The sequence below is a fragment of the Zonotrichia albicollis genome, chromosome 2, assembly GCF_047830755.1.
Source record: "Zonotrichia albicollis isolate bZonAlb1 chromosome 2, bZonAlb1.hap1, whole genome shotgun sequence".
NCBI classification, from domain to species: Eukaryota; Metazoa; Chordata; class Aves; order Passeriformes; family Passerellidae; genus Zonotrichia; species Zonotrichia albicollis.
In genome coordinates this window covers 5,015,725-5,029,243 of record NC_133820.1, presented here as the reverse complement: position 1 = coordinate 5,029,243, position 13,519 = coordinate 5,015,725, and the positions used below count along the sequence as shown (strand labels likewise).

Below are 13,519 nucleotides of genomic sequence, written 5' to 3'. Positions count from 1 at the left end.
GAACAAGGTCAAAGAATTTCAGAAAAAGCACCTGGACTCCCTAAAAAGCAGCCCCAGACAGGCACCTACAAAGATGCAAGAGAGCCAGAGAAGGTGACTCAGCCATCATCTGCCAACCCTAAGGAACACAGGACGTGAAGGAACAAACACTCACTCCACCGCTCACCCCTCGATTCCCACATGTCCCCACAGCCTACACACCAAGAAAATACATCAGCATGACAAAGCCACAGGGACAGAGCTTCCTCCTCAGCAGCACCACCTGCCCTTCCTTCAGTGCCTCACCAACCCAGTTCCAACGCTCACTACAAGCTTCTAGTGCATTAGCAGTCTGCAATTCCCTCTTGGAAGCCTTTTTGGCCACCTCCTAAGTCACAGGAGATAGGCAGGAGTAGCTATAAGCCTTCTCAGAGCACCAGCGAGGATTTGAGCCTGCCTCCTCCCAAGAACAGGCAGGCAAAAGCCACCAGGGCCAGCCCTGGGCACACCTGCAGGTGAGCAGGCAGCAGATTCCACTCCAACCCACCTCCAACACTCCGCAGGCAATCATCCTTCCATTGCCTCCCTGCTTAAACCTCGAGGCTCTCCCTTTCTCTAATGCTCCCACTTCAGCTGCAAACGCAGGAAAAGATTAAAGCGCGCTTTTCCTTGAAGTGCATGATCACAATAACTTACACTAATTACCACAAGCCTTCTATTGCAGAGTTTGAATTAAACCTTGATTCAAATGACTAATTGTTGTAGCTTCTGAGGAAAAGAAACAAAAAATAATTTCAGACACGAGATGCAGGAAACAACTCCATCCATCAAAACACAGCTCCTGGGGTTCTGGCATGCTGGAACTGACTTTCATCATAGCAGACAGCGAGTGCCACCCAGGTCTAAAAGGTGAGTAAGAAAAAGGCCATCTCTGGGAAACCCATTATCAGCGGTTTTCCCCCAGGATCCACTGAGTACATGCTCTCCTCATGCCCCACAGCATTTAAATGAAAACCTTTTTTTTTCAGATCCACTAAAATTATTACCTTGGACCTCAAACAAGAACCAGGAAAAAAATCCAGGAGGTGGAATGCTTATTGTTTACTGTCTGAGCCCTGGTAACAATCAGATGCTTGTTTTGTTTTTTGGCCGTCTTGTCCTAGGAGAGATGTTTTGGTTTCCAGAGCATTTCACAGGTTGATTGGGTAGATTGGCTGCAGAGTGAAATCACACATGAAACAGAGAGAGCAAAACGCTCTCACAGTGCCCTCCTTTCTCAGGATCTAACCACACCAGAGGAAGGAAGAAAAGAGAAACTAGATGAAGCCTTAGTATCAGGATCCCACAATCTCCTTAGCAAACAGATTATAACTGTACTGGATCAAAAAGAATGTTTTAATCACCCTCTCTCATTTGTCACAGCCAAATACTTCAGCCATTTGCATCCTTTTGCTGGATTATTTTGTAAATATCTGAAGAAAATAGTCAAGTCTAAGTACTCACAAGGGATAAACTTGTGTATGCTTCAGCTCCTTCCCTCCACCTCCTTCACACAAGAATTCCTCAATATTTGCAGCAAAAGCTCCAACCCATCTCTCCATTAAAGAGCTGCCAGGAATGGTTCACAGAAGTGTACTTCTCCCATCCAGAGTGTGAAAATGACTACTTTCCAAACTTCTTAACCTTTAGAATATTTCATAGAAGTGACCAAGTAATGGTATCAAAAGATAGGCACTCTACAACACACACTACAAATAAGACTACAGTTCAGAGATTTTTTGCACACAAAAACACTTTCAGTTTTAAAAGCACCATTCCATTTACCAAAAAGAAATCCCCAAGAGACAACTCAGAACATCTAGACAAACCAGATCATGAACAATGGCCACATATCTCCGCATGCACACTTTAAGTTCTTCAGATTATTTCATCTTGATTTAAGAAGGAAACAACTTTCCTGTTCTGTGTCATCCTTGATAGTTTTTACTTTTTGCTGCATGACCTTGAGCATCTGAGAGTCTTGATTTTCCGCTTGTCCTATTAAACCATCCTCTTGAAAAATCTTATTCCCTTTCTGTTTCGAAACAAAAATACTGAAGGTGAGCTCTCCAGCTCATGACTGTTTCCCCAGCTGGCAGCACGCCTATATTGTAAAGATAAACGAGATGACTAACGTCAGCTGCAAGTAAGAGAAAGCACAGTGGACACTTTTGTCTGGTAGGATCTTGCAGACAGAACACCCTCTGCCCCAACAGCCTGCAAGCAGCCTCAGGAAAAAGACTGGGACAAGACCAGGTTTAGGAAACTGACTTTCCAACTTCAACTCTCAGCTCTGCAGACCTGGCTATGAAAGATTCAACATCCAAACAACGAGGAAAGTGCTCTGGCAGACTTAAGGAAAAAAAAAAAAAGTCGCAGCAAAGTCAAAAGTACAAGCACATACTAAGTCAGTGGATAGAGTTTTGTTTAAAGGAGAGCGTTGGCAGTGTGGGGCTGGGGCACTGTTTAGTTACTCCTTCCACCTGAAATCTGGAAAAGGCTCCCACTCACTACCTGCAATTAATTAATCAAGTGTTCTGAATCATGAACTACGTAGAGTAACCTGTGGGACATGCTTGCTCACCTGTGGGATATGCTAGCTCACCTGTACCTGATGTCTTTTCTGGCTGCCCAGAGCCGACACAAAGCCACTCAAACACTATCTAACCCGAATAACATTCTAGTTCTCTACTTCTACATTCACTGCTACTTCTGTAACAGGGTTAGCAACATCACTACAAGTACAATGTTGGGGGGAAAACAAGGGAATAAAGAAAAAAAAAAAAGAAAAAAAAATCCCACGACAACCCACCACCCACCCTTTTGTGTCGAGCTTGCTTGTCTTTATTCCTGCACGCTGCCTGGCTGGCACTGACACCAGGAAGGAACAATGCCACATGTCACGCTAACGACAGCTACACAATTACCTGAACACAGCGTAAACCATCACCTACACAATTACACGCTATCTCCTAGCGGGAGAACTTCCCGGCAGACGCAGCAAACCCGGGGAGCCCGGCAGGAGGGCTCAGGGAAGCGCTGCTTCCCCCGCACCCCGTGTGCCGGAGAGCCCGAGCAGGGTGCAAGAGCACAAGGAGGGTCCCCACTCAGCCAGCGGTTCACCTCCGCCAGGTGAGGTCTCGGAGCGCTCCCACCTCACCGCCAACACAGCCCCGCACCGGCTCCTTTATGGGCAACTACGGCCCCACGGCCACGTTCCGCGGCGCCCCGGGACCCCGGCGCCTAGAGGAGCCCCCGGGCAGCACCCCGCTCCGGGAGGCCCCCTAAAGTTTCGGGGAAATGCCCGGCAGCGATCCCCCGAGGGAGCAGCGGGGCCCGGGGGATCCGGGCCGGCCGATTCCGCCCGCTCCAGGGGCCGGCACAGCCCGGCGGGCAGGCGGCACAGCCCGGCCCCGCCGAGGGCAGCGCCCGGCCGGGCTCCGCGGGCGGCTCCCTCCCGGCCCCGCCGCGCTACCTGAGGGCAAGGTGCCCGAGCACCCCCGGCCGCCCTCCCCGCCGCCCCCGGCCGCGCACCCCCGGCTCACCGAGCAGCAGCAGGACGAGGAGGAGGAGGAGAGGCAGGCAGGACGCCCTCTCCCCGCGGTGCCCCATGCTGGCAGGGCTGCGCGGCGCCTCTCCCTGGGCGAGCGGGACCGCGGGCGCGCAGGCTGGGCTGGCCCGGGGGCACCGGCGGCGGCAGCGCTCCTCGGCCGGCCGCTCGCTGCCCTGCGAGCGCACGGAGCCGCCCGCCCGCCCCGACCGGCCGCGCCGCGCGGCGCAGCCAACCACAGAGACAAACTTTCCCAGCGCCCGCCCCCGCCCGCAGGTAGCGGGGGCGGCGCGGGGTCCGGCCCGGCCCGGCCCCTTCCCCTCGGGCGGGAGAGGGAGGGCGGGGAGCGGGGCCGCGGGCTCCGGGGGAGCGCCTCGCCGAGAAGGGCCCAGCGGAGAACGGCGCTGCCCTCGCCGCCTCCCTCCCTTCTTTCCTCCCGGGGCCGCCGCCGCCGCCGCCGCGCACACGTGGCTTGGGAAAGCGCCGGTGCGGGGAGGGCGGGCTGGCCCGGCCGAGAGCGGCCCTGGGGCAGCGTGGGGCCGGGGCGCTGTTTGGCCGCTCGTTCCTCGGGCTGCGGAGCCCGTCCGGCCCCGCCTCGCGGGTGGGGTCCCCCCGTGTCCGCGGCCGGCGCTCGGCTGTGCCCCCGGTGCTCACATCCAGCGCACGGAGCCGCCGCACACGTGTGGGGTCACTGCCGGCCCTGTGCCCATCCCTGCCCCAGCCGGGGCTGCCTGCTGGGCTACCCCATTCCATGCATGTGTGACCTCGAAAACCAATGCCGAGTGTGCCCATCTTGTGCCCTACCCTTCCACGGGCAGCACTGGCCTGCCCGTGCTCCGGCGATTCCATCCTGCTCACGGCCTGGGTTAGGAGCTGGAGAGCACAGACACTCAAGTGTGTCCTTACCCCAAGCACTTCATGGACAAGGCCACCACTCCCTCACCCACTGGTGCCATACAGTCCCCCAAGCAGCATTATTACCCTTTTTTTGAGACTCAGTTTCTTTTCCCCTGCCTGAGATCCCAGTTTAGTCAATAAGGGGCTGCTGCAGCATGGCATTCATGCCACTAACTCCACCACCGTCCTTCCCAGCCTGCTCAGAGATTTTTGTTTGCTTGGGGATTTAATTTCCTGTTTGTTTGTAAAAACAAAGAGCGGAGGCACTGGGCGGCTCTCTAGTAGCTCGGACAGTTATCTGCTCTTTCAGTCCCCTTGCCATATTCTCTGGGAAATCTGTGCTCTCCTTGGGCACGTCTTGCTGTCTGTTGTCCAGGCTCCGTGGTAGAGAGGGATCTGTGTTATACATTTTCCTGTGGGGAATCTCTGGAGCCCATGCATGGTTTGGGACAGCTGCTCCTGCACAAAATGGCTGGGTTAGGTTTTATTCCAGAGTCTGCAGTGCACCTTGCTCTCGAGCATGACTTGGCTTGGGCGAGGTTCAGGAAGTGTGTGCTGTGTTCTTGACTGAGCATGATTATCAAGACTGGATTTTAGGCTGGACTTTGTTACTCCTTCTGTTATGCTTTACAGGAAAGAGGGTGTTGCCTAATAGGAATGAAATGAGACCCTCCTGAAACTGATGAGGAGAACTTTCACCCTCCAGCCACAGCTACCTGAGCTCCTGCAAGGCATAGATTGACATCTTTGCAGAGCTTCAGCCACAAGTTGTCTGGAGGACACTTGGTCCTGTGCACAACTGAAGTTTTCCCAGCTCCCAGACAGCAAATGAGGCTGAATCCACAAACGTGACTGAGAAAAAGTTGTATGAATAAAACAAGGCTGTCTTCAGATATGTTCAAAATGCCCTCATATCTCTGCTTGTTCTTGCTGCCTGTTTCCAGTCATTCTGCTCTGCTCCTTTAGCCAGCATCTAAACACACTTTTTCTTCACTGGAGGATGTCACTTCCATAAACAAAGACGTGTCCCTTACATTAAATTCAGAAAGCAGGTTAGATGTCTCACCTTTACCAGTCAGCTTCCACCACACAGGTTAAACTCCTGATCCTTCATCCAGCTTTAGTCCTGAAACACTGCTGTCCTGAGCCCTGGGTTGTGTTCTCAACAAGCACCTCAACAACCCCGCTGCTCCCACCTCTTTTACTTCCGTAAGAACCACTTTTCCCCCACATATAGTCAGACTTCCAGACAGAAGGGCCACTATAACCCATTAATCTGACCCATATACAAAAGCCAGAGATTTTTTTCCTCAGCAGCTGGATCAAAGTGAGTTAGAAAGACAACACGTCTTAAAGACTCCAAGTAATGGCAACTGCTTCTTCCACCTACTAATTTATTCCAGTGTTTAATTATCCTTGCTGCTAGGAAATTGCTTCTTTCAAGGTTGAATTTGTCTAACTTCAACTTTGAGACATCAGAACTTGTTATGCCTTTGCCTACAAAACTGCACACCCATCCCATTTTCATGGTTAAGTAACTATACATGGTGCTTCTATCACTTCTTGTTTAACTGAATAGATTGTTTCCTTTGAAGCCTCACATTGTAAGATTTCGTTTTGGTCACTGCAGATTTTTTTGGACTCCAGTGTTTCTAAGTGTTTTTTTGACTTGCAGGCACCCAGCGTGGGTACAATGTCATTGTGGTCTATACACACATGCCGTGCACAGATTAAGAGTAATTTCTCAGTCATTGTTTTCCCCCTTCTCTCATAACTAAAAATGGAAGTAGACCATTTCCTGTGCTGTACAAAAAGCTTGAGGAGTTCATTACCCATGTTGAGTCCCCAAATCTCTTTCTGCATCTGTGTTTTTCCTGAAAGCATCTTTATCCTGCCATTCATCACTATGCGCTTCCCTGCTCAGCACATGGCCTTGCAGCAGGGCGTGTTAAAATACATTCTGTAACATTGTGACAATTTAAGCAGGTGTCTGAGATTCTCATTCAATTTGAGAGCCGTTTCTCCAAGGCTGGTAAATTGCCAGCACAGGTGCCAGAAAGAGCAGGTCTGAAGCTGACCGCTGTGTTAGTCTACCTTCTCCTTCAAAGCCTGTTTTCTTCTCCTTTTTGTGTGTCCTACTTTCAATGGATTGTTACATGTATGTGATTATGTCATTTTTCCCCCTTGCCAATTCCATTTTGTATCGTTCAGCTATGAGAGCCAGTCTGAGCCAGAAGCTTTCTCCAAGTTGAGACAAATATCTTCCTCTGTTTTTGTGCATTTCCAATGTTTATTCATGAGCTGCAGAGTAAATACATGGTCAGTTGTTTGTTTCTCAGGAAGGCATCCCATTTGACTTTCAGTGTTTAGCATGCTGTTGATTTGAGTAGATAGTGTGTACTTACTTATTGATGATGCTGTAAAAATGCTTGCTTACGTTTCTTCATACCTACATTTCTGCATAATGTATGGCTGAAAGTGCCTCTCATTTGGGGTAACTAGGTTAGCCAGCAGAATTTCGGGGAAGGATCAAGATTGGAGTGTTATATTAAACACACTATTATGCATGCACAGGTTCATGAAACGTGAACACACCCTGATCCTAAAGAAGCCCACACGCAACCACTCCCTGCTTGCACCACTCCCCCAACATACACTTGCTAGCCTTTGCAGTTTCTCTCTTGGCAAACATGGATAAACAACTTTTGTTCTGCCCACCTTGTTGCCTGAGCAGCAGAGGACAGAGTGAAATGTCTCTGTATGAGGCCCACATCCAATACAGAGTGCAAGAATAAAGGACATTTAGAAGGGCTGATCAACAGCAGAAGGACCTGGCCTGATGAGGACCCAGCACTCTGCTTAGGGGCAGAGATGCAAAAGTGCTCCTCTCATGCAGTGCAGACTGCAGCCTGCAAACCTTAACCAGGGGAGAAATCTTTTGGTGCCATTGCCTGGCGTGTGGTGGCCAGGAGCTCTCCACAACAAACGAGAGGCATGGGCAGACAGACAGGTAAGGCCGTGCTCCACTGCCCCGTCAGCAGCACGGCAGCCTCCAAGGCAGGAAGAGGGCTCTCAGTGGCTTCCAAGCTGTTTGCATGAGGAGCCTGGGGAGAGGAAGCCACAGCACAAACGTTGTCCCGGAGACATCTGTGCAGGGATGTGCTATCTCATTTAAGGACCTTTTTCTCAAGAGCTAGGGATTTCATCCCCAGCATGCCGGCAAAATTCCACGTTGCTAGATTTCATTCCGCCCCTAGGTTCCCTTTGTGTCTCCAAGCAGGCACAGTACTTGTCTTCATTTCCTCTTCTCAACTCTTGTTAAATTTCGCCTTGCTCCAGTGAACAGAGTGCGTGTTCCAGGCAGCGGGCTGCCCCATCACGGCCGTGGCTGACGTGAGCCCCACGCTCAGTTCTGTGAAATGTTTCTGAGCATACCTGGATGGAAAATACATGCCCCCCCTGCCATTCCCCTTTAGCAGCTGAACAGAAATATGGGCAATAGTAGAGAGCTCACAAAGAACTGTGAAAAACTCAGCTTAGCCATTTATGTATTATGCATTAAAACCTGTCTCTATTGAGCTGTCCAAGATAAAGTCCTACTGGCATGTGATCAAAAGCGTAGGAAATTACCTTGATTTGTCCTGGCTAGAGCTGGCTGCCTCATGTAAAAGTATTTGTGAATAAATTATTTGCAGATTGATGAGGAAAAAGTGAGTAATTTATTTGATGAATATTGTTCAGCTGGCTCTTAAGCTAACCAAACCATGAGGAAAAAATATTGGTGAATGATTTATTTGAAAATCTAGTTGAAATCTGACAGGAGAAAATGGTCAAACAATCTGCCACAATTATTCAAATTCCGGTAGACCTGGATAATGTTCACACGCTACTAAAGCACACCCCAATGCTTCAAGCCATGATGGTGGAGAAGATATTGAAATCAGAATTCAAATCTTCAAATCTATACTCACCTTCTCATTAAAAGAGATTCTCCTCAACCACAGATCCAAAAGTACCTATTAATGAGCATAGAACAGATTCTACAGTTTGCAGTTATTTATTCTTATTTATTATTAAGACACTCTGGAAACTCTCTTGCTTGATAGAACAGCAATGAAAATTGAGTACCTTTTACTCCTCTACAGCCTCCCTTCAGTGGATTTCTAAGCACTTTACAAATTTCAATGGGTTTAATGTTACAGCTGTTCTGTGAGGCAGGAAGGCATAATGAAATCCAGGAAAAGTGGAAAGCACACCACACGCTACAGGTTTCTTTACAACATAAACTGAAGCTTCATGAACATCTTTAGGCTAGATTCCTTTCAACAGAGCACATCTTTCTAAGACTGACTAGATTTTTCAAATCTGACTGCCTGAGCTTGGGTTCCTGACTACTTAAGCACTCATAAACATGCTATGTGTTGAAATTTGTTGGCACATTTGAGCACCAAACACACCAGGAAAACCCCCATGTGTCGTGATATTTCCATGCATATGTACAGATTCACCAGCATCTCTCCAGATGCCTGATGGTCTCACAGGTTAGAGCCATCACGGCTGCAAAACAGGCAGGTTGCAAAAAGCTGCCTGTGGCTGTGGGTTGCACATCATGTCTCTGTCACCACATGAGCAAACCACATGCAAAAAGGTTATCCAACCTGCTAAGCAGTAAATGACACATCCTCCTACCTCCTGCCTCCCTCTTACACTTCCAGCAGCAGGGCTGCAATCCCTCTGTTGCTTCTTGGTTGAGATGGTGAATGAAATATGAGGGGCTGCACTTCAAAGCACTGGAGAGATGTTAAAGATCTGCTGTTAGATGTTATGGCAGTTCCCACTAGGGCAGGAACAGCAAGGATAAAATCAACACCCTATTCAAACTACTGGACATTTTCTTGTCAGCTTGAGTGCAGACAGGATTTGATCTGTAGTACCTAAGCAACCAAAGAATTAGGGAGCACAAAATACATTCTAAAGCAGTACATGACAAAATTATCCCCCCAACAACTTGCACTCTGAATTCCTACAGAAGTAAATAATTAAATAACCAATCTAAAAGATGCAATTTTTTTAATAAGGAAGTCTGAATATCAAATTAAAATCTGCTGTCGGCCTTAACACAAATAAACTATAAAACCAGAAATAAATATTTGTATAATTGCTGTTGATCATTAGAGGCAGTTTAAAATCCAGATTTACTCAGTGTGATTTTTATTCTCCTTCCCACTGGCATGTCTCCTCTCTTGAACTAGGAAAAATCAAAAGGAGTCAATTTTGCTTTCAGGTTTTCTCTCTTTCTGCGATGTGACTGCAAAAAATCATAGGGGAGGATATTGCTCTGTTTTAAAGGAACAGATTTCATTAGGTACAGAGAAGGAAAACAATAGAAACATTTCTCTTGGCATTTATTTGTTTTTATATGAATTCTCCTAGGCAAAATTGAAGTCACGAGAGAGGGGAGTCTCTGTTTATAACGTGGGCAGGTACAATTCCACAATTCTTACCCTGCTCCAGACTCACTTCATGATACTGACCAGTTACACTCCATTTTGGGAGCTTGCTTTTTTTTCAGTAAGGTCAATCTGAACTTAGCTCTTCCTTGTTTTTTTTTACCTGTGGGACTGCTGTCTTGCCACATCAGAAACAGGCTCAAATCGTTTTCTGACCTTGATTGCAGGACATCCATGTGATGAGAATAAATCAGATTAAATCAGAAGCAGGAGCAGAGTATTTCTTTGGCAGGTCCCAGGACTTCACATATTGTTGCCTTCTATTGCACAAGGTGTGTAACCCAACCTTGACTTTAGGCCATTGTGAGGCACAGAAATTATGGAAACAAGAGGCCAGGAGGTCTCTGCCTATGCTAGACTGAAATGCTGCACATAATATACACTGAGCTGTCACCTATTATCCTGAGTTGATTTAAAATAATCCATAATCCAGGGATGAGAAGTGAGCACCATAGGATGTGGAAAATCCTTCTCATACAGCATGACAGTGCTGTCATTATACCAGACCATGAAAGAAGAAACACACTGTCTCTTCAAAAAAGGACTTCTAATTTCTTGAACACTATGGCTAAAAGAATCTTTTCGAGTCCATTTACATTAACAGGAATTAATTAAGAGATTAGGCTAAGGCTGGTGATTAGGGCCCTGTCTGAGAATGTGGGCACACTCTTTATTAACAAAGCCTAGAAACAGGAAGGAGGCTCCACACCCCCGTGCATATAAGCTAGTGCAGTCACTGCATTCCAAGGAACTGAGATCTCAGTACAAAGGATGATCCAGAAGTCAGTCTTCTGGGGATCTTCCCTCCCCTTGATGGGACTAGAGGAGATGCTATGAAGAGAACTTTGTGTTCTTAGACAAAAAAAAAAAGTCTGGGAAAGTCAGTGAAGTCTCAACGTGTGTTTTTCAGGTTAATTTCTAACTTGCAGTGCCAAGCAAAGAGAATAGAGATGCAAAATATATGCAAAATAAAACCAACATAAAAGTTCGGTGACAACTGGCATATTGAAAACCCTGCTTTTAAGAGAGTTCCAAAAACCATCTCAGAGAGCTTAATGCACAAATAATAAAGCAGAGCAAAGCAACCTCTGTACTTACATATTTCCAGTCCTTTTGGCATCCTAACTGTCCAGCATCTCCTGCCTATTGCAATTTGCTCTCCTTTCCTCTGTTTAGTTTTCACATTGAATGACCAGCTAACTAGCTATTGAGCCAGCAGAGACAAAAAAAAGGTCAAAAACTGCAGATGTCTCAGTGTTTGTGCCCAGGGGACATCAGATAACAAGCTGTTACAGTCTGCCTGCAAATCCACTGGTTGACTTGTTATTCTTGAGTGTCTGCGTAAGGCCTCATTGATTCTAGTTTGGCACTATGCTGTTGACCCTGCAGCGTTCTGAGGAGATCTGCAGTACAAAAGGCTCATCAGCTCATCCAGCACATCTTCTGTGAGTCTTGGATAATGGTCAGAGAAGTAACTCAGAGAAGCTGCATCTGACCCCAGACCTCCAGCTGAGGGCTCCTGCTCTCTGCCGGGACGCTCCATCACCTGTGCCTCGGCAAATCTTGCATGCTGGGAGATGGGCACTGTTAGAGGCTGCTCCTGTGTTGGCAGAAGAGGGAATGTGTCTGCTGATCATGTGGTTCCTCAGGACATCCCAAAAGCCCCAGAAGTCACAAGGTAAACCACAGCACCAAGTCCCCTTGCCTACTCTGTGACCGCAGGGACTGCGAGCAAGGAAACACATTCAGATTCAAATCACGATATACGAAAGTCTCACTAATTTAGACCCAAGGGACTTCAGAGGAGGGCACATTTTGGCTCTCTGTGAGAGCACAGTGTGTGCATATAAAGTCACTGGAAAATGTTCAATGAGGCTACACATACTGTGTCCCTCAAAATACAGTTCTGTGACTGGGGAGCAGTGGTTGTTGTTCATGAACTGCATGTCTTATAGCAGAATAAGAAGGGTTGATAAAAACAGCATGAATAAATTCTATTAGCATTGTTTTAAGGAGACCTCCACTCCAGCTTTGCACAGACGAGTGAGCAAAGCTGGGCAAGGCTGCACGGGGGCTCTGGCTATTTCCTTGTATCCCTGAGGGAAATGGCATTTCTCTGTTGGTGGAAGGGATGAGAGCCTGTCCATTCCCTGCCACTCAGACTCCCCATGGGCTTTGAGGCCCGCTCCTCACCCAACACCATGCTGTGGAGTGGTGTTTCATGCAAGCAAGATGACTTCAGAGCAGGGGGGATTGAGGAGCAGGGAAGGAGTAGTGCAAAAGGAAGCATCACTGCATTTCCAGAGCTTGTCACGGAGGATCAGGACAGCTGGGTAGCCTTGGAGACAGAAATTGAAGGTGTGTTATGGGGATTTACATGCTGGTTTTGGAAGTCCTGTTTCAATTTAAGATGATTAGCAATATCTGTGAAAGCCCTCAGGAAGCTGACTCCTTTACATTTCCATAAAGGAACCAGACAAGGCATAGCCCTTTTCTTTTAGCAAGAATTTCCTAGCCAGTGGCTGGAGAAATGTGCTGCTTTTCTCCTTGCTGCGAATAGGCAGCTGCTGTGCTCACTAGATTATAACCCAGGCTGCATGGGAAGATTTGATTTAAGGCAAGCCTGGCTGATGACTCTCTGCATGCAAAACTTCCAAACAAGGAGGAGGGAGCAGCTGCAATTACAGTTTTCAATTGGGAAGTGAGAAAATAGAGATAATTTCCGTTTCTACAGCAATGTGAATAATTATCAAAAAGAAAATGGTCGACTGGCAGCTAGAAGCCTTGCTCCTGCTACCTAGAGCAATGGGCCAGGAAGAGCAGCACAGGCAAAATCCTTGGACAGAGGAGTCCACTTCTAAATTTTAAATCTCCTTTCCCCATTCTCATGTTTGTTTGTTTTTCATTTACACGTACTTGGAATTTACATTTCCCCACCCTGCCCTGAGAACACTGTGTATTACAAGGTTTGCATGTGAATATCGCTTCTGAGATTTCACCTTGCCTCTGCTTACATCTCAGCACCAATCAAACAAGACTGCAAGGCATTCAGGCACTAAGCCTCCATAAAGCATCCCTTTCTAGATTAAAATCAACACTGTTTATTCTCCAGAACGTTTGAAAGCCAGCCATGTTTAGCAGGTGATGGGCACTCCCCACAAAGTTGCTTTGACATAGCACTAGTTTTCAGGTGCTCTCCTGTCTCAGACAGGAACTCCCAGCAAATTTCATGAATCCAGAGACTGGCAAATCCATGGCAATAGCCTTCTGAAGTGCTAATAAAATGCCAAGCCAACTCTGGAGTCATACTCTGGCATACAAATTTGGGCTTGTTTATCGAGTGTTGTGATGCTTCTGCTGCCAGCTAAAAGAAGGTGGTGCCCCTGTGAGTTACACTGGCTCAGCTGATCTACCTGGCCACTGCACAAGAAGTCCAGTGGTATTCATCTGGTCTGACTGCAAATGCACCGAAATTCACTTAGCTAGCAACACTGAAAATCCACAGGATCCTAATTAGAATGATCAAGTAGTCAACTTTAAAACA

General features: G+C 47.6%; 1 protein-coding gene and 1 long non-coding RNA gene across 3 annotated transcripts in view; both read right to left on the bottom strand.

The window, feature by feature from the left end:
• PTGFRN (prostaglandin F2 receptor inhibitor) overlaps positions 1-4,195 on the bottom strand; it is a 66,740-nt gene extending 62,545 nt beyond the window's left edge. The window contains exon 1 of one of the 2 annotated variants that reach the window (XM_074532139.1): positions 3,564-4,195. In XM_074532139.1, coding sequence (XP_074388240.1) covers positions 3,564-3,630 — 67 coding nt within the window. In that variant the 5' untranslated portion in view covers positions 3,631-4,195. The remainder of the gene's footprint in view (positions 1-3,563) is intronic. The other variant, XM_074532133.1, reaches the window with a different exon arrangement.
• A 4,041-nt stretch (positions 4,196-8,236) lies between these two features.
• The window catches only part of LOC113459776 (uncharacterized), a 33,204-nt gene continuing 27,921 nt past the window's right edge, over positions 8,237-13,519 (bottom strand). The window contains exon 8 of the long non-coding RNA XR_012577914.1: positions 8,237-11,575. This is a non-coding gene — a long non-coding RNA (uncharacterized LOC113459776). The remainder of the gene's footprint in view (positions 11,576-13,519) is intronic.